The sequence below is a fragment of the Bos taurus genome, chromosome 5, assembly GCF_002263795.3.
Source record: "Bos taurus isolate L1 Dominette 01449 registration number 42190680 breed Hereford chromosome 5, ARS-UCD2.0, whole genome shotgun sequence".
Lineage (NCBI taxonomy): Eukaryota > Metazoa > Chordata > Mammalia > Artiodactyla > Bovidae > Bos > Bos taurus.
In genome coordinates this window covers 49642531-49666490 of record NC_037332.1, presented here as the reverse complement: position 1 = coordinate 49666490, position 23960 = coordinate 49642531, and the positions used below count along the sequence as shown (strand labels likewise).

Genomic DNA, 23960 nt, shown 5'->3' with positions numbered 1-23960 from the left:
GCACTCAGCCTTCTTCACAGTCCATCTCTCACATCCATACATGACCACAGGAAAAACCATAGCCTTGACTAGACGGACCTTTGTTGGCAAAGTAACGTCTCTGCTTTTGAATATGCTATCTAGGTTGGTCATAACTTTCCTTCCAAGGAGTAAGCATCTTTTAATTCATGGCTGCAGTCACCATCTGTAGTGATTTTGGAGCCCAGAAAAATAAAGTCTGACACTGTTTCCACTGTTTCCCCATCTGTTTCCCATGAAGTGATGGGACCGGATGCCATGATCTTCGTTTTCTGAATGTTGAGCTTTAAGCCAACTTTTTCACTCTCCACTTTCACTTTCATCAAGAGGCTTTTGAGTTCCTCTTCACTTTCTGCCATAAGGGTGCTGTCATCTGCATATCTGAGGTGATTGATATTTCTCCCGGCAATCTTGATTCCAGTTTGTGTTTCTTCCAGTCCAGCGTTTCTCATGATGTACTCTGCATATAAGTTAAGTAAACAGGGTGACAATATACAGCCTTAATGAACTCCTTTTCCTATTTGGAACCAGTCTGTTGTTCCATGTCCAGTTCTAACTGGTGCTTCCTGACCTGCATACAAATTTCTCAAGAGGCAGATCAGGTGGTCTGGTATGCCCATCTCTTGAAGAGATTTTCCACAGTTTCTTGTGATCCACACAGTCAAAGGCTTTGGCATAGTCAATAAGGCAGAAATAGATGTTTTTCTGGAACTCTCTTGCTTTTTCCATGATCCAGCAGATGTTGGCAATTTGATCTCTGGTTCCTCTGCCTTTTCTAAAACCAGCTTGAACATCAGGAAGTTCACGGTTCACATATTGCTAAAGCCTGGCTTGGAGAATTTTGAGCATTACTTTACTAGCGTTGAGATGAGTGCAGTTGTGCAGTAGTTTGAGCATTCTTTGGCATTGCCTTTTTTTGGGATTGGAATGAAAACTGACCTTTTCCAGTCCTGTGGCCATTGCTGAGTTTTCCAAATTTGCTGACATATTGAGTGCAGCACTTTGACAGCATCATCTTTCAGGAATTGGATTAGCTCAACTGGAATTCCATCACCTCCACTAGCTTTGTTCGTAGTGATGCTTTCTAAGGCCCACTTGACTTCACATTCCAGGATGTCTGGCTCTAGGTCAGTGATCATACCATCGTGATTATCTGGGTCGTGAAGATCTTTTTTGTATAGTTCTGTGTATTCTTGCCATCTCTTCTTAATATCTTCTGCTTCTGTTAGGTCCATACCATTTCTGTCCTTTATCGAGCCCGTCTTTGCATGAAATATTCCTTTGGTATCTCTGATTTTCTTGAAGAGATCCCTAGTGTTTCCCATTCTGTTGTTTTCCTCTATTTCTTTGCGTTGATCGCTGAAGAAGGCTTTCTTATCTCTTCTTGCTATTCTTTGGAACTCTGCATTCAGATGTTTATATCTTTCCTTTTCTCCTTTGCTTTTCGCTTCTCTTCTTTTCACAGCTATTTGTAAGGTCTCCCCAGACAGCCATTTTGCTGTTTTGCATTTCTTTTCCATGGGGATGGTCTTGATCCCTATCTCCTGTACAGTGTCACAAACCTCATTCCATAGTTCATCAGGCACTCTATCTATCAGATCTAGGCCCTTAAATCTATTTTTCACTTCCACTGTATAATCATAAGGGATTTGATTTAGGTCATACCTGAATGGTCTAGTGGTTTTCCCTACTTTCTTCAATTTAAGTCTGAATTTGGCAATAAGGAGTTCATGGTCTGAGCCACAGTCAGCTCCTGGTCTTGTTTTTGCTGACTGTATAAAGCTTCTCCATCTTTGGCTGCAAAGAATATAATCAGTCTGATTTTGGTGTTGACCATCTGGTGATGTCCATGTATAGAATCTTCTCTTGTGTTGTTGGAAGAGGGTGTTTGTTATGACCAGTGCATTTTCTTGGCAAAACTCTATTAGCCTTTGCCCTGCTTCATTCCGTATTCCAAGGCCAAATTTGCCTGTTACTCCAGGTGTTCCTTGACTTCCTACTTTTGCATTCCAGTCCCCTATAATGAAAAGGACATCTTTTTGGGGTGTTAGTTCTAAAAGGTCTTGTAGGTCTTCATAGAACTGTTTAACTTCAGCTTCTTCAGCGTTACTGGTTGGGGCATAGACTTGGATTACTGTGATATTGAATGGTTTGCCTTGGAAACGAACAGAGATCATTCTGTCGTTTTTGAGATTGCATCCAAGTACTGCATTTCGGACTCTTTTATTGACCATGATGGCTACTCCATTTCTTCTAAAGGATTCTTGCCCACAGAAGCAGATATAATGGTCATCTGAGTTAAATTCACCCATTCGAGTCCATTTCAGTTCACTGATTCCTAGAATGTCGACATTCACTCTTGCCATCTCCTGTTTGATCACTTCCAATTTGCCTTGATTCATGGACCTGACATTCCAGGTTCCTATGCAATATTGCTCTTTACAGCATCGGACCTCGCTTCTATCACCAGTCACATCCACAGCTGGGTATTCTTTTTGCTTTGGCTCCATCCCTTCATTCTTTCTGGAGTTATTTCTCCACTGATCTCCAGTAGCATATTGGGCACCTACTGACCTGGGGAGTTCCTCTTTCAGTATCCTATCATTTTACCTTTTCATACTGTTCATGGGGTTCTCAAGGCAAGAATACTGGAGTGGTTTGCCATTCCCTTCTCCAGTGGACCACATTCTGTCAGATCTCTCCACCAACACCCGCCCATCTTGGGTTGCCCCACGGGCATGGCTTAGTTTCATTGAGTTAGACAGGGCTGTGGTCCTAGTGTGATTAGATTGACTAGTTTTCTGTGAGTATGGTTTCAGTGTGTCTGCCCTCTGATGCCGTCTTGCAACACCAACCGTCTTACTTGGGTTTCTCTTACCTTGGGCGTTAGAAACAGACAAAGCAGAGAGTTAGAAAACATCATAAAAACCAGCCTTAAGTATTTTAAAGTACACCAATGTACTTGAACTTGCCAGTTTTTAAATTATGATTTATCTTTTTGGACAGAGTTTTAAATAGTCTTCCTTTGTACACCAACTCCCATTGTGTATTATCTGTGATTTCTACTTTTGAGTTTTTTATCATACAAGAAAAAATATTGTGCATATTTACAATGTTTTCACAATCTTGTATAGTTGGCAATTGATAACTAATTTGATAACAGTTTTGTTACTCTTATCTTTCAACAACTCTTTTCTCAACTATTTTATCCATTCAATATTTAATTATAATAAATAAAATGGTACAAATACTGTGAAGTAAGCTCTTGAAAGCCTAGACTAATTGAGCAAAAATATTACCTGGTGGCTCAGATGGTAATGAATCTGAGCAATGAATCTCCTGCAATGCGGGAGACCTGGGTTCAATTGCTGTGTTGGGAAGATCCCCTGGGGGAGGGCATGGCAACCCATTCCAGTATTCTTGCCTGGACAATCCCCATGGACAGAGGAGCCTGGGGTCTACAATCTATGGGGTCACAAAGAATCAGACACGACTGAGTGACTAAGCATAGCACATTAGAGAGAGCCTGTTAGCTGTTCTCTACATGTTCACAGTGCTTTGGCATTTGTCACTATGCTTTAGAGACGGAGTTCACAAACTCTCTGTAAGGGGTCAAGTAGTAAATATTTTAGACTTTGTGAACCTTACAGTCTCCGTCCCTACTGAACTCTAGTGCGGAAGTAGGCACAGATAGTAAGTAAGCACATGGACGTGGTTGTGTTGCAGTCAAACTTCATTAATTATGTCAGGTCATGGGCTGGATTTTGCTCATAGGCCAGTTGGCTGACCTCTGCTTTATAGAATGAACTGAGGGTTAGTTAATCCAGAGGGTCACTTAAGCAGAAGACTGTTAAGATTCCTCTGTCTAGAAAGTTCTAAGTAAATTTTAGTTTGTAGAGTTAACAGTATCTTATTTTGGCATCAGTTGGGAAATGAACAAAGTTAAGTTTATAGTCAGGTTTTTATTATGTAATTCTAAAAAATTAATACGATTTGCAAGGGCAAAGGAAATTTAATTGATTTGGGAGTTTAAAGGCATAGAGTAAAATAGATTGTAGTTTCAAAAATAATAGGTTTTGTGTCTGTTATCCTTAAATATCTCCAACATTAAGTGCAGAAGAGACCATAGCTAATTATTCTTTAAAAATTAGAATGTATTACAACCAGAAGAAAAACCATACAAGCAGCAAATATTTTTGATTGATGCTAAAATTTTTAAGTGATTGTGATTTGCTAAGGGAAAAGAGAGTACAAGAGTACAAGTCTTAATGCTAGGAATCTCTGATCTGCAATCACGTTCACCACTCTGTATATCTCAAATTCTTAAAACAACTGGTTTTAAGATTGCAGAACTGATAATGTAACCTCTCTCAGTCCAGTTCTATACCCACCCACCCTCAAAAGGCAGTCAGAGAAACAAAATCCTCAACAGTAAGATTCTATTAATGCTTTGTCCCCAAGCACCTGCCCTGTAATAATAAAATATTTGTCATCCTTTCAGTACAGTTTCTCAGTCTCCAGTTACTCCCTATAAAAGTTTGCGATCACTGAAGCTTGAAGGATAAATCTTACTGTTCCAGAATCCCCCTGCTCCAGCTCATTTTCTTGGTGGAGATTTCTGTCGTGTGTTTTCTTAGCCATTTGTACAGAAGAAGATTGAAATCAGATTATATATTTTGCATGCCATGTTTATTTTTATCATTTCTAAATCATCAGCTGTCCTAAAACTTTTATCCTCACACATACATTTAATTAAAAAGCAACTTATTCAGAGTTCAGATTTTCCTTAATTAGTTTGACTTTTCCCCCACTACATAATAGTATTAAGATTTATCTGTGAAAACCTGCCACATTTTAACATTGCAGTCCCCATTAGGCCTGAACTCTTATTAGGAAAATTATAAAGAGATCATGTTAAATGGGTTAGGCTAGTGTAGTTATCATGTAAATTGATGTATGCATGTTTTTATCCCTTCGTAGAAGAAAGGGTATCTGAAATGAGTTGGGTGACCGAAGTGGATGGCCTTAAACATTCCTTCCAAGGCAGGTGCACAGGCCTTTGTTAAAGAATTGCATCCACCTGGTCCCACTGCATCAGAGGCTGCCATTTCTCAGACTCCAGTGCTTGCTTTTCCATCTTGGCTATACCTCTGAATGTTCAAAGTTGCCTAAGACGTGATCCTTGGGTGTTTTTTCTCTTGGTCTCTTGCCTCAATACTATCTTATGGTCCTATGGTATCTTATTTTTACTACCAGCCTTGATCATCTTTCTGGGCTTCATATTTGCTTATCCACTGCCCCCGGACATCTCTAACCGTGAACGTTTGTCCCTGTTATCATCATCCTTTGCACACATAACTTTTTCTTACTTTACATCTCAGAAAATGATACCACATTCCACTCACTTGCCCAGGCCCAAAACTCAGTTCTCTCATTCCCCACGTGTAAAATAATCATATCATCTCTACATCCAAAATATCCCAAACCTTGGTATTTCTCATTCCCTGCATTCTCAGTCTCCTAGACAAAGCCTCTTCATCTCTTACCTGCCCTTAGGAAAGACATCCAGCTTCACTAAGACCTTCCAATCAGTAGTTCATTCTCTTTCCAAGAAACCAAAGTACCAAAAAGATAAATGAGACCTGTAACCCCTATTTAAAAACTCTTCATTAGAATAAAATTCAAGCTATTCACCAAGAGCCTATGTGAACTGGCACTGACCTTCCACTCCGTGTCATCTCTTCCGGCACTCCTTAGTCCCCGAGCTTCAGGCATTTCTGTTAGCCACACACACTCAGTTTTTTCTTGCCTGGGCCTTTCTCGTTTTTTGTCTAGAGCACTCTTTGTTTCAGAGCGTTCCAAGACTGATTCCTTCTTTTCCTTCATGTGGCACCCAGCTGCCCTGTATAGCAGCACCCTTTCCCCCTAGCACTCCCTGTTCCTCTGACTTTTTTCTTCATGGCATGTTTAACCTGACCTGTATTTATTGGGACTTGTTTGATTTGTTCTCTCTCCTCTCTTGTGATTTGACTCAGGGTAGTTACAGAGGTTTGGCCTGGGGAAAAATGAGTCCAGTACAGCTTCTCTAAAGGAGATGATTGCCCCTATGGGTGTGAGCTGTATTAGGCAGCAAAAGATTTTCCAGTCTACTCCTGGGCTCCAGCATATGCAATATCAGTTCTCCTTCTCCTGTTTCCTACTTTATATCCGTTCCTATCCCACAGATGTACCATCTTGACCTTTTCCTTGTTGAAGAGAAATTCCAAACAAGTTTTGCTAAATGTTGGGCTGCAGTTGTTAGAGCAGGAACAAGAATTAAATTGTCAGCTCTGGGTTGTCGGGTACCCAGACATGAAAGCAGGTTTGTAAAAGCTGCTTGTAGTTTAGACATCCAGTTCAACCCCACAAGATGCCTCTCTGTCACAGAATGTGTTGGTGGTATCTGGGGTAAAAGCTAGAGGAGAGATTAGTGAAAGACAAAGAAGAACTCAACTTTCTTCATTTGGCATCTACTGTAAAAGCGCTGAGTGTGTCTTATTTCTGGTCCTTGGAAAACTACCCATCATCATGTGAAAGCTGTGTTTTGCAGTTCAGTTTGCTTGGGTTGCACTATTTTTCAGAGACTCAAAAGACAGGGTAGACCAAGTCCTTACCCAATATCCATGGTTCTGGAATGGTCAAAGCCAAGCTTATTAAAAGGAGTGATAATGTTAAGATAGAATACGTCTGCACAAGTTGCTTCCCTCTCCATTCTCATGACAACCACTTAATTTTGGAGTCACAGGCTGGAGGCTGCTTTGCAAATGACATTGGCCATTACTGTTCCGGCAGCATGTGGGACTTATTTCCCATGAAGTTCCATTATGGTAATCCCGTCTAAATCCAGACTTCTACCCCACTAGGGTTCCTCATGTCATGGAGTTTATTCCCCCCCCCCCCAAAATTTATCTCCCTCAACAGCTATGATCCAGTTATACCTAACATTCTGACATTATACCCACCAAGTATATACTTCAATTGATCTCTCAACCTTTGGGGTAATAGAAAGTATTTGTCACAGGCCACAATACCTAAATTTTATCTTCGTTTTTTATCCTATTTGCAACCCTTTTGCCTAAGGCAATTAGCCTTACTGTGGTGATTTAGACTAATGCCTAGTGGAATCTGTCTTGGCAGCTCATAGGATGTGAAAAAAAAAAAAAAAATACACCCTTCAACTTCGAACAGTCTTTCTTTCCCCAGCTTTAATCCATAATTTAATATATCCATTCAGAGGTTTTCATCCATCAAACAACACTATTTTGTTTTCATGAAACATTTTATTGGTTTCTTATGTATTTTCATCATTAAATGCACTTGGGTTATAATTCAACTCTTTGTTCAAAAACTGGCTTTTCATATTGTTATTAATAATTCATAAGCTCCATAGAATTACTTTAGGCCTTTTAACCAAGTATCTTGAATCTTAATATATCCAGTGTCATTTTCGCTTCCAATTTAGGAAAAAAAAAAAAAAATGATTGTGACAGGCCTTGCTGTCTCAGGAGACCTTGAAGAAGAATTTTATTCCTGTTTCTTGTTTCTTTTAAAGTTCAGGATGGTTTAAAAACCTGGAGTGTAGAAGATGTTGCATATCACAAGTAACAAAATCATGCCACTTTCATGACCTCACAGACCAAAAAGTATCGGTAAAGGTCAGAGAAGGAAATTTTCCATCAAAGTTCGTCACAGAAATCTAAGTGTTGTTCTCAAAGTCCCGGAGGCACCCAGGGAGGCCCCTGGGTCAGTTACTAAACCGCATGCATGCTTCTCCCTAGATTATTAGGAAACCGTAGAAATGGCAACCCACTCCATTGTTCTTGCCTGGAGAATCCCAGGGATGGGGGCCATCTATGGGGTCGTACAGAGTCGATACAGCAGCAGCAGCAGCAGCAGTGAATTCAAAGGTCTCTTACTGGGACCAGACCCACCAGATTTGCCTGGCTGAACTGGATGTAGAAACAGGCCCTGGTACTTCTAGAATCTTGACATTTACTCCCCAAAGAAACCACGCTTAGAAATTTGAGGAGTGAACTAAATCTGGAAATAATGAAAATTTGGTATGTATTTTTCAGAGCTGTAATTCAAGTAGATAGCTGGAGTTGAATTTCCTTCTTCCTCTTTTTCCTTCGTTCTCCTGTTTTTTCCTTTCTCTTTTATGTGAAAAGAGACTTGGTTTTTTTGGAGAGGAGGAAAAAACTTTTTTCTCTGGATTGTTTATTTCCTCTCAATATCAATTTTCTATTAAGTTCCATTGGGATCAGTCCTCATAAAATAAAACAGCTTGTACGATCTGCTTCATTAAAATCAAGTTGAATCTGACTCTTTTAGAATGGTAGGGTATGTTGAAGCACTAGAATATCTCAAAGAAATGAGGCCATTTTCTTTACAAATTCATGTTTTCCTAAGATGAAGTGTTATTGAAAAAATAATTTTCAGTCCCTCTGATGCATATAAAACTGCTACACAGAACCATTATGTATTTTTGAGGAATAAGAGGAATAAAGAGGACTTGATCATCCAAGGCTAGAATTTTTTAATCAACTGAAAATCAGTCTCTATATTTGAGAGCAGCTGATTCCACTGGAAATATATTAATGCAGAGGCTGATTGTCGCATTTCATAACTGTATTTTACTTTCATTTGTAATTGTGATGTGGCAACTACTGTCTGCTTTTTTACATCAAGAAATTTTTAATCAAGTCGATTCTCTGACCTGGAGAAATGGCACCCCCAAAGGACAGAGTTCAAGACCCTTGATTATTTTAGTCCAGTGCTTCTCAAAGTTGCTGTGTGTATAAATCAACATGTGGATCTTTTTAAACTTTAGATTCTAATTCAGTCTATCAGGGGTGGGCCCAAGAGTCTGCATTTCTAACAAGCTCCAGGCGATGCTAATGCTGCTGGGCCACAGACCACACTTTGAAAAGCAAGACTTTAGAATATGTTTATGTAAAAATTCCAAGTTGAAGCATTCTAAAATTGGAGGGGGAGTATGGAATCAAGTGTGTTAGCATGTCTAAGGACGGGCCATTGATTAAATCCTAGGTCAGGAAGATCCCCTGGAGAAGGGCATGGCAACCCACTCCAGTATTCTTGCCAAGAGAATCCCATGGACGGAGGAGCCTGGTAGCTAACAGTCCATAGGGTCACAAAGAGTCAGATACGACTGAAGCAACTTAACACATCAACAACAAGGACAGGCCAGTGATTAAATCTGTACCTTCATAAAACATGAAACAAGTTGTGTGTTAACTAAGGGTCAAGTACTGACACTCTTTTAGTAACAAATGAACAACTTGAATCCCTTGACAGTGCAGATTATATTTTACTGAGTTCTAGTCCAGTGGTCCCCAGCCTTTTTGGCACCGGGAACCGCTTTCATGGAAGACAAAATTTTTCCACAGACTTGAGCGGGGGATGGTTTCAGGATGATTCAAGCTCAGTATGTTTACTGTGTACTTTTTTCCTGTTATGGTTACATCAGCTCAACCTCAGATCATCAAGCATTAGATCCTGGGGACCCCTGTTTTTAGTCTTCATATTCCTCCGTTCAGTTCAATTCAGTCGCTCAGTCGTGTCCGACTCTTTGCGAATTGCAGCACGCCGGGCCTCCCTGTCCATCACCAACTGCTGGAGTTCACCCAAACCCATGTCCATCGAGTCCGTGATGCCATCCAGCCATCTCATCCTCTGTCGTCCCCTTCTCCTCGTGCCCCCAATCCCTCCCAGCATCAGAGTCTTTTCCAATGAGTCAACTCTTCGCATGAGGTGGCCAAAGTACTGGAGTTTCAGCTTCAGCATCATTCCTTCCAACGAACACCCAGGACTGATCTCCTTCAGAATGGACTGGTTGAATCTCCTTGCAGTCCAAGGGACTCTCAAGAGTCTTCTCCAACACCACAGTTCAAAAGCATCAATTCTTCAGAGCTCAGCTTTCTTAACAGTCCAACTCTCACATCCATACATGACCACAGGAAAAACCATAGCCTGGACTAGATGGACCTTTGTTGGCAAAGTAAAGTCTCTGCTTTTGAATATGCTATCTAGGTTGATCATAACTTTCCTTCCAAGGAGTAAGCGTCTTTTAATTTCATGGCTGCAGTCACCATCTGTAGTGATTTTGGAGCCCAGAAAAATAAAGTCAGCCACTGTTGCCACTGTTTCCCCATCTATTTCCCATGAAGTGATGGGACCAGATGCCGTGATCTTCATTTTCTGAATGTTGAGCTTTAAGCCAACTTTTCACTCTCCTCTTTCACTTTCATCAAGAGGCTTTTGAGTTCCTCTTCACTTTCTGCCATAAGGGTGGTGTCATCTGCATATCTGAGGTGATTGATATTTCTCCCGGCAATCTTGATCCCAGCTTGTGCTTCCTCCAGTCCAGCGTTTCTCATGATGTACTCTGCATATAAGTTAAAGCCTAGCAAATGCCCAGGAATCTATAGATGGCCAATTAGTGAGCTGAGCTGAATTGAATCAAATTGAATTGATTGAATTTCATTAGAACTATATAAAGATGACCTGCTTTTGTATATTTAAAACCACTAGTTTTATATTTGTATTGCTTTTATGTACAGATTTAATACCCTGTCAGTAATTTATAATTGATCAATATTCAGACTTGTTTTCATTTTAAAAGTATACCCTTAAAATGCAGCGTGAAAAAATAAATATAAATCAAAGGTAGTGAAGATTCAAGAAGCCAAAGCCCTGGTATGCCTAGGAATATTAAACAAAATTCTATCTCCAGTAAAAGGACTTTGACAATCATTTCTTATTTAAAAATTTTATTCTGGAGATAAGAAAGAAGGCACTCCTGGGGTGTTTAGGCAGCTTCAAACCTGTTCTTCCCATTTCTGAAAGAGTATACTTTAATATTTCTTCAGTAAATTATACAGATATCAAAATGTTACAGTTAGTATGTTTGCATCCTAGAAGGATTTCAGAAAATCACTGTATCAATTTCAGTATACATGAACAAACTTGAATGCTATTTTTTTATTATTTCCTTTCAATATTTGATTTTGCTTCTTGTATTTTTAATAGCTTTATTGAGATATAATTCACATACCCTACAGTTAACTCATTAAAAATCCACAATTGGCTTTTATTATATTCACAGACTTGTGTGTATATTGCCACAAAACAATTTTAGAACATTTTCATTACTCCAAAAAGTCCTGTACTCCTTAGCCATCACTTCCTAAATCCTTTATCCCCTAATTTATCTTCTGTCTCTGAGCAACCACTAATTTACTTTCTGTCTCTATAAATTTGCCTCTTCTGGACATCGTATAAATGGAGCCATATGATGTGTGGTCTCCTGTGTCTGGGTCCTTTCACTTAGTATACTATTTCAAGGCTGATCCATGTTCTAGTGTGTTATCAATACTTCATTCCTTTTTATGGCTGTATAATATTTCATTTGGAGAAGGAAATGGCAACCCACTTCAGTATTCTTGCCTGGAGAATCCCACGGACAGAGGAGACTTGTATGCTGCCATCCATAGGGTTAGATAAAGGGTTGGACACAACTGAGCCACTGAACAATGATATTTCCTTTTGTTTATTAATTTGTTGATGGGCATCTAGGTTATTTCCATTCACTTGTTAATAATGCTCCTATAAACATTCACGTACAAATTTTTGTGTGAAAGTGTATTTGTATTTGTCTTGTGTATATACCTAAGAGTGGAATTGCCAAGTCATATGTTAACTCTGTGTTTATGAACCTTTTGATCTGTCAGACTCTTTTCCAAAGTGGCTGTGATGCTTTACACTCCCATCAGCAGTATATGAGGATCCCAGTTTCTCTACATCCTCCCCAATCCTGTTATTATCTGTCTTTTTGATCATAGCCCTCTTAGTGGTATCTCAGTGTTGTTTTGACTGGTATTTCCCTGATTACTTATCATGTTGAGTGTCTTTTCACATGTTTATTGACCATTTATATATATTTTTTTCTTTTTTGGGAAATAGCTAGCAGATTCATTGCCCATTTCTTAGTTGGGTTGTCTTTTTATTATTGAGTCATCAGAGGTCTTTGTATTATCTAGATACCAATTCTTATAACATAATGAGAAAAATATTTTTCCCATTCTGTGGGTTTTCTTTTAACTTGATAGTGCCCTTTGAAGCAAAGCCTTCAAATATGATGAAACCAAATTTATTTTTTCTTTTGTTGATTGTGTTTTGATACTGATCCAAGAAACCAATGCCAGTTGAAAGGTAATGAAACGTTTACTCCTAAGGATTTTATAGTTTTCTAGCTGTCACATTGTGGTCTTTGATCCATTTTTAGTTAATTTTTGTATATGATTTCCTTTTATTTTTTTAAGTGCTGTGATCTTGGCTACCATGCAAGCCTAAACAGAGCCCTGAGAACATATCTCTCTGCGGAGTATAACCTTGAAACCTCCAGACATGAGGGCTTAGACATTATTGAGAATGCCGTTGACAATTTGGAGCCCAGGAGTGATAAGCAGAGATTCATGGAGATGTACCCTGCTGCGTTCTGTCCACCAATGAAGTTTGAGTTTCAGTCTCACATGGGTGATGAGGTCAGTATTTGAGTATTTTAAAAATAATGACTTTTCTCTAAACATACGTTACTCTTTCCCTGCTGTACCAGCAGTTGTAAGGATTCTCAATTGATTTCTCACTCCTGCCTCTGCATGGGGTCTTAGCATAATACTCTGTGATCAGCCGCTGTCACTTCTTAAAGCAAGGGTCAAACACTCCAGTGCCTCCAGAGGCCAAAGAGATGGAGGTGCAAACTGGCTTGCATGTGAGCACTAAACTGTTGAAGGATAATTAATGAGTTCTTCCTTTCCCTCAAGATATTCAAATATAAGTTTAAAACAAAACATTTTGTTGGCCTAATAGAAGCTATCTGAAGACTTCTTATAATCCTGATTTAAAGATCCCCATAAAGAAAAATAATTACAAATGGCAGGAAAATGAAAGAGAGGAAAAAAAGATACAAAACATTTTTTTAAGACTCAAGTTATCTCCAGACTGTTAAAATGAGCATTAGAAACGATGTATTATCTTTAGGTTCTTCATATGAATTTAGCTTTGTCTTATTCTGTGCAAGGAGAGAATCCATTTAAACCATTTATGAGTTACAGTGGTATATTTATCGTCTGTGAACAGGAGGAAACAAGAAAAACCAATTATTGGAGCATGCTATATAGCACTCGGTGTCCCAGCTGTGCAAAACAATACTCATAGATTAAAAACTCAATTTTAGCTTATTGTGGTGACAGTATGTTTTTAAAAATAGATGTTAATTATAATTTCCATGGCAGATTTCTTCTTTAATGCCATAATTTCTTTGGAACACCTAATGTTAAAATTTAAAAGATATGTATGTATTTACCTGATATATTTCTAACCTAATTTTATTTTGCTTGATAGAGTGAATTACTTGATTAAAAGTGGTAAGCAGTTTTTATGCCAATAGCACATGAGCTTTACGGGCGAGTGGCTTATGGGCGAGTGGCTTATCCCACCCAGAGTTTTGTTTCTAAAACCAGTTGGTTACTGTTTCAATCTTTTGGTTATGGGTGGATATGTTAAACACAGAATGATAAAATGTCACAGGCAAGCGATTTCAGTTGGGTTCAGCGTTTTTACTTTTTTTAAACAGCTATTATTATTTTAATATAGTAAGCCTCTTGCCCTTTTTTTAGGGCCCATTCTGCCTGTGAGCGATAGTGTCTATGATGTCTTAGAGACTCCATAAAAGGAAACCCTCATCTGCCAAGACCATTTCTGTGACCAGAAAGATGAGAAGAAATTGTTTCTAATCTGATTCTATTATAATTAAAGGCTCTATTTTTTACCCTAATTGAGATTGTGGCCAAAATGTCTTTCTACCAAAGCCTAAGACTGGTGACTTTTTCAGTTTCATGATTTGGCTAATAATTGGCAAGAAGAGCCATGGATGAAAGATACAAAAAATATCACTTTTTCTGAGTTTTCAGTGTGTGCCAAGCAGTGCTGTAAGTGCCTTATGAACATCATCCTGTTTCATCCCCGCCACAACCCTATGGCACAGGTACTCCACTGTCCCCATTTTACAGACAAGGAAACTGAGGTTTAGTAATTTACCACAGTCACCCAGCTGACTATAATTGGTAGGCTCTGCCACCTGCCCTGCTTTGCCTGCATGACCATGCGTTTGGATCATCCTTCACACTCTGCCAGGTACTTATTCCACAAGATAGGCGTCAGCATCAGAGCTCCATCTCCAGCAGCTGCCACATTCTTCAAGGGAGGCTTCCTACAGCTGCTCTTTTCCCAGGCTTATCCAGGCCAAGCAGCTGCATCCCACTCTCGCCACTTATATAACAAGTTCATATTTAACACTGAAGTGTTGAGGTGGCTGTTAAAATATGTAATTGGAATCTTGAGGGGATCCGCGATTCCTGCAGCCTTGACATGGGAGAACTGTGCCTCGGGAGCCTGGCTGCAGGGTGCCCTGTTGTAACTGTGGTCTCTGATTCCCCGATAGGTGTGTCAGGTCAGTGCCCAGCAGCCAGTCCAAGCAGAGCTCATGCTCAGGTACCAACAGCTGCAGTCCCGCCTGGCCACACTCAAGATCGAGAACGAGGAGGTAAGCATGCTTTCTGCCCCCACAAGTAATCTAATTCCAATGTAAATTGGAAGACGGTTTCACTTGACCTAGGCATTTAACGGTGTAACTGCAATCTCTTCGTCATGCATTTTCAGCTAAAACAGGGTTCCTAAAATACTCCTTATAGAGGATAAATGCAAAGGTTCTGTATTTCACCATGAAAGTATTAGTCACTCAGTTATGTCCAACTCTGTGTGACCCCATAGACGGTAGCTCACCAGGCTCTTTTGTCCATGGGATTTCCCAGGCAGGAATACTAGAGTGGGTTACCATTACCTTCTCCAGGGTATCTTCCTGACCCAGAGATCAAACCGGGTCTCCAGCATTACAGGCCACCTCTTTAGCATCTGAGCCACCAGGGAAGACCATGGATGACTACTTTACCAGGGACTCAACTACATCTACATAACACACCTTTTCTTCTTAAATACTGAAGTAATTCCCAGTAGATTATCAAATCCAACATATGTTTCAAGAATCTACATGAATATGTGGAAAGAAATGCCTGATATATTAATTTAATCCTAATTTTTTAAATTAGTACTTTTTTATGCTTTTTTTATATCTTTAGATTTTTGATACGGAACATGGCATTACTGATACAATTAGTACAAAGTAGTATTTTAAAATAGTACTTGTGGTAAAACAGTTATCCTCCAATTAAAAGTTTTAAAAAAACTATTTGAATGGGAGTATAAAACTGTTTATTTGCGGACATTAGTGGACTTAAATGGATAGAACATAAAATGTGAATTATAAATTCATGTTGAACCAGAAAGCCTGTTTCTGAAATTAATTTAATTGAATCCACATTCTCCTTAAATAAAGATAGGAACCAAAATGTTTCTTGTGTTAGTCAAGGTACTCACTTGTAACTTACAGGAACCCAAATCAAACTTAGTCCAATCTCACAGCTTACTTATTGGTCAGTGTTTACAATGGCCTCACTGGTGATTGGATCCTTCATGTGTGTTGGTAGGAAGTCTTTCTCCATGTCCTGTACTGGGAGATCCAGGACCACATAGTCCCTACAGTTTACCATCTCACCCCTTCCCAACATCCTTGTCTCCGAAGTAGGATCTTCCATTGGCCTGACCTAAGTCATGCATACTTTTGGTTCAACTGTTACATCCAGGAAATAGGTTTCTCTCATTGGCCAGCCTAGTTTTTGTGCCCATTCATAGAACCATTTGATTGACAGCCCCAGCAGAAATATGTATTTCTAGAGGTAAGCAGTTTCCAAAAGGAAGGGATATGGTACAAAAAAGGGGAAAAAAAAACAAACAAGAATTTGCCCTTGATAAAATAATCAAAATTCACTTTAGTGCCCCTCTTTTATTTTAATTTCACTGAGATGTTTTGAACATGTGAATTTGAATATGTGAATGTATATTTGTTTCTGTTAAGAAAGAGGACCATGTTTCTACACCAGAATAGTTTGGTCAAAACCCATTGCAGCCTTTTTTGGCTTCTGTTCTTTTTGAAAGAACCAAAACCACCCCTTATTCAAACATGGGTATTTAAGGTGCAGCCAGTGTGATTAAGACTTCAGTCTCTGTGTAAAGTCCCACTAATGAGCTTTTCCAAAGGAGAACTGTTGCTCTCCTTGAGGTGTTGTTAGAGCTTAGGGTTTTGGCTTGGCATCACAAAATACTCACCTAATAGCAGTTTACTGGGTCCTATTAGGCCTAGGGTTTGTATGCATAGAGACTTCCAATTTTTTTTTTCATGCATATGCTCTGGTGGTTTTATTTGGAAACAGCCTCTAAACTCTAGGAAAACAGTGTGTTATACACAAGGTCAACACTGGCAGCACACAGACCTGTTTTGTTTGGCTCCCACAGTTTAGACCTATTGAAAATGGGAAAGTGTGGCAACTCTGGCCCGGTGCTGCCTCAAGAAGGGAAAGGCTGGGGTACTTGAATTCCTCTTGGCCGTAGTCATTCAGCTCCTGATTTTCTTCCATTGGACTAGTCCATTTGCATTATCTGTCTGGCCTCTGCAACCCTTTGAGTTTGTGACCCTGGTCTTCTCCTATGGGCATAATGTGGAGAAGCACAATATCTTTATAAACTAATAGGAGTAGACTTTGCTTTCTGAGGGCTGATTTTTTTTTTTTTTTTTTTAATTTACTGTAGAAACAAGTGAATTAGATTGTCCTGAAGTTTCTTGTGGGCATGACAAGTAGTTTATGATGGCTGGATCTGGAACAGACTGTAGTAGAATGGAATCCCCAAGGAAAGTAAGATTTAAATTGGATTTATGACAACCAGCAGATGTCCTTAGGTATAGAAAGAGCAAAAGAGGTTTCAATATATTTCAAAGTTGGAGACTAACTTTGTTAGTCTAAGTTGTCACCCAGCCTTTCCTTGGGAGATAAACTGAAGGTGAAGTTGAAATCATGTAACAAGAAGCATTGAGAGCCAACTTAAGAAGTTTTAATGCTGTGGGTCAGTTCATTTCAGTACAATAAATATTTATTGAGTGACTTTTACTTTCCACATATTTTGCCAGGTGTGGAAAGTACAGAGATGAATAAGTTACAGTTAGCTTGTATCTAGTGGAAGAAGCAGTCTATAACAAGTCATGTATACAATGTGAAACGTAAGAGAACTAACTTGGGAACAACATAGCAATCATTGTTGGTTTGAAGGCCCTGTGTAGCACTTTTCTCCACCATGAATAAGAAATTTGCCTCTGATCTTCCACTGATAGAAGGACAGAAAACTGACACCTTAGCAACAGACCAAAATATACAAGAAACACATGCATAATTCTGTATAATTTTATGCCTCTGTACAAACTTATATATATATACTCATAAAGTCTAAAATTCATTGGAAAGAGTTTAATTAAAAATAATATGACTGCCCAGTGAAAAGATCAAAATTGAGGGAGAATTTCACCCACTCTTATAAAGCTTAGATAGGGGAGCTAGATAGAATATGACTCTTTTTACCCAATCTTGCTGCTGCTGCTGCGAAGTCGCTTCAGTCGTGTCCGACTCTGTGCGACCCCATAGAGGGCAGCCCACCAGGCTCCCCTGTCCCTGGGATTCTCCAGGCAAGAACCCTGGAGTGGGTAGCCATGTCCTTCTCCAATGCATGAAAGTGAAAAGTGAAAGTGAAGTACCCAATCTTAGCCAGCCATAAATACAGGGCACCCCTTGGAACTATGGGAGACCATCTTAAAAGGGAGAGCCCACAGACCATGTCTGGTCACAAATTTTATTTGCTATACAGTGCTTGATTTTTTTTTTTTTTTTTAATTGTTACTGTCATTTAAAAATTGGAAGTTTTGCCTAAAAATATAGATTTTTCAGCTTGTAAAAATGAGATCTTAACATTACTAGACTTTCATTTCTGTAGGATGGTAACTGACTTGGGCTAAATAGTATATATTCCCCTTAGACACAGAACTCATGCTTCCGACTTGCCGTGCTCACCACTCAGCCCATTTGTCTATTTTCATTATTCGACTCATCCTGAAAGACATCTGAATTTTCAGCACTTGTCTTAAAACAAAGAGAAAAGCGCAGTACGCATTTGTGAAATGACTTCATATACAACTTTACATTTGCCTGTTAAACCTTTTTAAATGAGCTTGTAATTTCATTATGCTGTAAACTTGTTCCTTAGTCTTATGATTCCAGCTTCTAGTCAGCCAACCCACAAGTATTTGTTAGTGTCCACCATTTATTGTGCCTATAGAATTAAGCAGGGCCTGCTGCCCATATAGCTCCCAATTTTTTCTTCTTTTTTTTTTCACTTAAATGTATAACTTTTTATTAAAACTTTAAAGTGAAATATTAATAAACATTACTATTAAAGGCAACACTTTGAAAGAAACCTAAATCTAAATGATCATTTATACCATTCTCACTATAAACATTTTCCACACTCTTTCCAACCTAATGTTTCACAGCTTTGTCCGCTTTCTAAACGTTTACAGCTCAAGTGAAATAGGGAGATTCAGAGGTACAGACTTCCAATTACAAAATAAATGAGTCAAAGGGATGAAATGTACAGAATGAGGAATATAGTCAACAGCTATGTGATATCTTTGTGATATGTGACAGATGGTAACTAGGCTTAAGATGGTGATCATTGTGTAATGTATGGAAATGTCAAATCACTGTTGTACACCAGAACCAATATGATGCTATAGGTCAATTATACTTCAAAAACAGACAAAAAGAGAAGGGAGTGGAGGGGAGAGGGAATTAGATGAAGGTCATCAAAAGGTACAAACTTCTAAGTTATAAGATAAATTATTATTTAATACTAGGGGTGTAATGTACAACATGATTGATATAATTAACACTGCTGTGTGTTATATATGAAATTTGTTAAGAGAGTAACTCTTTTTTTTTGTATCAGTGAGATGATGCCTGTTCACTGAACTTATTGTGATAATCATTTCATGATGTATGTTAAGTCAAATCATTATGCTCTGTATTTTAAACATATGCAGTGATATATGCCAGTTATATCTCAACTAGAAGGAAAAAGAAAGAAAAAAGGAAGAAAAGGGAAGGGAAAGAAAAAGTTTACTTTTAGGCTTTGTCATAGGCATTTCAGCTTAGGGTCATTCTTGGGGCTTCTTTGTTTCAAAGCTAGCCTCTGGAGGAACTTCCGGTAGATCACATTTCCCCTTCCTTAGAGTTCCTCATTTCTCCCTTTGTTGCAGGAAATGGGATGTGAGAGGATGGTCATGTCCCAGGTTTCAGGCGAGTTCCTAGAATGGGCCACCAAGTGAGGGTCCTTGGCTTCACACAGGAAAGAATTCAAGAGTGAGGAAAGGTAACGTCAAAGAGAGTTTATTTACAGAGATAAACATTCCATAGGTAGAATGCAGTTGTCGCAGAAGCAGCCCAGGATGATTAGTTTTTATGGGCTGGATAATTTCATAGCTAACAAGTGGGAAGAGTATTCTATTTGGGACAAAGGGCAGGGATTTCCAGGAATTGGGCCTCAGAATGGTCACAGTTCCTGTGAATGTGTCCTTTAGCATATGCTAATGTATTGCATATTCGCATATGCTAATTAGCCAAAGATGGAGAAGCTGTATACAGTCAGCAAAAACAAGACCAAGAGCTGACTGTGGCTCAGATCCTTATTGCAAAGTTCAGACTTAAATTGAAGAAAGTAGGGAAAACCACTAGACCATTCAGGTATGACCTAAATTAAAACTCTTAACGATTATACAGTGGAAGTGAGAAATAGATCCAGGGATTATTCTGACAGACAGAGTGCCTGAAGAACTATGGACGGAGGTTCGTGACATTGTACAGGAGGCAGTGATCAAGACCATCCCCAAGAAAAAGAAATGCAAAAAGGCACAATGGTTGTCTGAGGAGGCCTTACAAATAGCTGAGAAAAGAAGAGAAGCTAAAGGCAAAAGAGAAAAGGAAAGATATACCCATTTGAATGCAGAGATCCAAAGAATAGCAAGGAGAGATAAGAAAGCCTTCCTCAGTGATCAATGCAGAGAAACAGAGGAAAACAATAGAATGGAAAAGACATCTCTTCAAGCAAATTAGATATACCAAGGGAACATTTCATGCAGAGATGGACCCAGATAAGCAAGATGGTGTGATCCCTCACCTAGAGCCAGACATCCTGGAATGTGAAGTCAAGTGGGCCTTAGGAAGCATCACTATGAACAAAGCTAGTGGAGGTGATAGAATTCCAGTTGAGCTATTTCAAATCCTAAAAGATGATGCTGTCAAAGTGCTGCACTCAATATACCAGCAAATTTGGAAAACTCAGCAGTGGCCACAGGACTGGAAAAGGTCAGTCTTCATTCCAATCCCAAAGAAAAGGGAATGCCAAAGAATGTTCAAACTACTGCACGATTGCACTCATCTCACACACTAGCAAAGTAATGCTCAAAATTCTCCAAGCCAGGCTTCAACAGTATGTGAACTGTGAGCTTCCAGGTGTTCAAGCTGAATTTAGAAAAGGCAGAGGAACCAGAGATCAAATTGGCAGCATCCGTTGTATCATCGAAAAAGCAAGAGAGTTCCAGAAAAACTTCTGCTTTATCGACTACACCAAAGCCTTTGACTGTGTTAGGTTCAGTTCAGTCACTCAGTCATGTCTGACGCTTTGCAACCCCATAGACTGCAGCACGCCAAGCTTCCTTGTCCATCACCAACACCCGGAGCTTACTCAAACTCATGTCCATAGAGTCGGTGATGCCATCCAACCATCTCATCCTCTGTCATCCCCTTCTCCTCCTGCCTTCAATCTTTCCCAGCATCAGGAGGGTCTTTTCCAATGAGTCAGTTCTTCGCATCAGGTGGCCAAAGTATTGGAGTTTCAGCTTCAGCATCAGTCCTTCCAATGAATAGTCAGGACTGATATCCTTTAGGATTGACTGGTCAGATCTCCTTGCACTCCCAAGAGATTCTCAAGAGTCCTCTCCAACATGACAGTTCAAAAGCATTAATTCGGTGCTCAGCTTTCTTTATAGTCTAGCTTTCACATCCATACAAGACTACCGGAAACACCATAGCTTTGACTAGACGAACCTTTGTTAGCAAAGTAACGTCTCTGCTTTTTAACATGCTGTCTAAGTTGATCATAGCTTTTCTTCAAAGGAGCAAGCGTCTTTTAATTTCATGGCTGCAATCACCGTTTACAGTGATTTTGGAGCCTCCCAAAATAAGGTCTCTCACTGTTTCCATTGTTTCCCCATCGATTTGCCATGAAGTGATGGGTCCGGATGCCATGATTTTCCTTTTCTGAATGTTGAGTCTTAAGCCAACTTTTTCACTCTCTTCTTTCACTTTCATCAACAGGCTATTTAGTTCTTCTCTGCTTTCTGCCATAAGGGTGGTGTCATCTGCATATCTGAGGTTATAGATATTTCTCCCATAAATCTTGATTCTAGCTTGTGCTTCATCTAGCCCAGCATTTCACATGATGTACTCTGCATAAGTTAAATAAGCAGAATGAAAATATACATCCTTGACATACTCCTTTTCCTATTTGGAACCAGTCTGTTGTTCCATGTCCAGTTCTAACTGTTGCTTCCTGATCTGCATACAGATTTCTCAAGAGACAGGTCAGGTGGTCTGGTATGCCCATCTCTTGAAGAATTTTCTACAGTTTGTTGTGATCCACACAATCAAAGGCTTTGGTGTAGTCAATAAAGCAGAAGTAGATGTTTTTCTGGAACTCTCTTGCTTCTTCGGATGTGAGAGCTGGACTATAAAGAAAGCTGAGCACCGAAGAATTGATGCTTTTGTACTGTCGTGTTGGAGAGGACTCTTGAGAATCCCTTGGAGTGCAAGGAGATCCGACCAGTCAATCCTAAAGGAAATCAGTCCTGACTATTCATTGAATGGACTGATGCTGAAGCTGAAACTCCAATTCTTTGGCCATCTGATGCACTGACTCATTAGAAAAGACCTTGATGCTAGGAAAGATTGAAGGCTGGAGGAGGAGGAGATGACAGAGGATGAGATGGTTGGATGGCATCAAAGACTTGATGGACATGAGTTTGAGTAAGCTCTGGGAGTTGTTGATAAGCAGGGAAGCCTGGTGTGCTGCATGCAGTCCATGGGGTCGCAAAGAGTCGGAAGCAACTGAGGGACTGAAATGAAACAAACCGGATGTATTACAATGAGTGTATAATGAGGCTCAAGGTGTACTGGGACTTGAATCTTCTGCCATCTTGGGCCCAATTGTTTCGGTTTTTGTTGGATCTTCAATGGCTGTGTCATTCTTTGAATGGTTGTGCAATTCCCTCTTCCCTCCTGTCTCACATTTATCAAAGCCAAAGAAATGGGAAATGAATTGCATAAGTAAAGCAATTAGGTCTTCCTTTTTTTTAACTTGTTGGGCCCCTTTTCAGACCATTTGTACCAATATTGGTTCAGTAAATATAGCTTTCACAAGCGTGGCACTTCTATGCCATGAGTAAAACTGTCACACATATGAAAACATCTAGTCTCTCTTAAGTTATAGTAGATTTAGCCCCCTGAAGGGAATAGAAAAGAGAATAGTCTATAATGAATTCTTCAGTTAAATTGCATCAGTGTTTAACGAACATATAAATTTTGCTGCACTGCTTAAAGTCTTTCATCAACAGTTCACGAAGGTTTATTTCACAGACTATTCGCAAAATACAGTCTTTATATAGGATATTTTCAAGAAAAATGAATAGTATTTTAAGCAAACACATGAGATAATTTTCATGGCATGGGTAATTGAGGGGGAAAGTAAGAGATAATTTGGTTATACCTTCTATTACCAGTTATACTTTCTGTTACCCCAAAATTGGCATTTGCCTCTTGGTGGATGTCAAAAGACTTCCAAACCAAAGCACAGGAAGATTTATTATTTCTTGCAGCAAGTAAGAACATTGAGAATCTTTCCCAAAACAGTGTCTACTCAACAGCAAGAATTGGAGAATTTTAAGCCTAAAGGCACATGCATATTGTGAAGGGGTTTAAGCAGAGGAGAATTTCAGCATAGACTTGGGGGCAAAGGTCAGCAGAATCCAAGCTTTAGTTGATTGAGATCAGGAGGGTCAATATCTTCATTCCGTCCTTTACCTGGGTGGGAGCCTTTGAGTTCCTGCAGAACTCAAAGATATATTATTATGTGTATTCCTTGAGGGAGGACTAGAACTCTGCCTTATCACTGAACTACTGTTTGACAAACTTTTCTGTGTTCCCTTGAGATCATGGATTACTGAGACCTGTTCAAGGGCAAGCATTGGGCTTAGATCACAAAATAGCTGAGGCTACAGTGGCTCCTCTTATGTCAAGAAAGCCATTCATTCCTGGTTGTGTTTCTCTGGGGACCCCCTAACCTATCTGCTTTACATTTCTATCTGTGGTAGAAGAATCACATCTCCCTCCCACATTTCCCCTAATACCAGTGACTGCAGCAGAATCCCAAGTCATGTCCATCACTGATCAGACTCTTAAGGGCAGTTGTCAGATTCTTCTAAGACTTGGTATAAGATGTGAAGCTTGATAACCACTTAATCGTGATTGCTGTGTCTGATGGTCTCTGTGGCTTTAGCTTCATTTTTCTTTATTTAAGTGATTCTTACTTGCCTAAAACCTTCTACTGATGAGTTTGACAATAAAAGCCCAAGTAAAAGCTAACTGCCATTTGTCCTTTAAATGATAACATCATCTTGCCCAAAATTGAAAAGAGGATCAACTTTTTCAATGAAAACATGTATTTTTAGAAGGGGTCTGTGGTGTGTGTGTGTGTTTGTGTGTAAACATGTATTT

At 39.4% G+C, this 23960-nt stretch overlaps 1 protein-coding gene across 3 annotated transcripts in view; it reads left to right on the top strand.

Annotated features, from left to right (window-relative positions):
* SRGAP1 (SLIT-ROBO Rho GTPase activating protein 1) overlaps positions 1–23960 on the top strand; it is a 312110-nt gene that overhangs the window by 223667 nt on the left and 64483 nt on the right. For all 3 annotated transcript variants that reach the window (XM_005206653.5, NM_001205668.1, XM_059886612.1), the window contains exons 7-8: positions 12399–12620; positions 14579–14680. In XM_005206653.5, coding sequence (XP_005206710.1) covers positions 12399–12620; positions 14579–14680 — 324 coding nt within the window. The remainder of the gene's footprint in view (positions 1–12398; positions 12621–14578; positions 14681–23960) is intronic.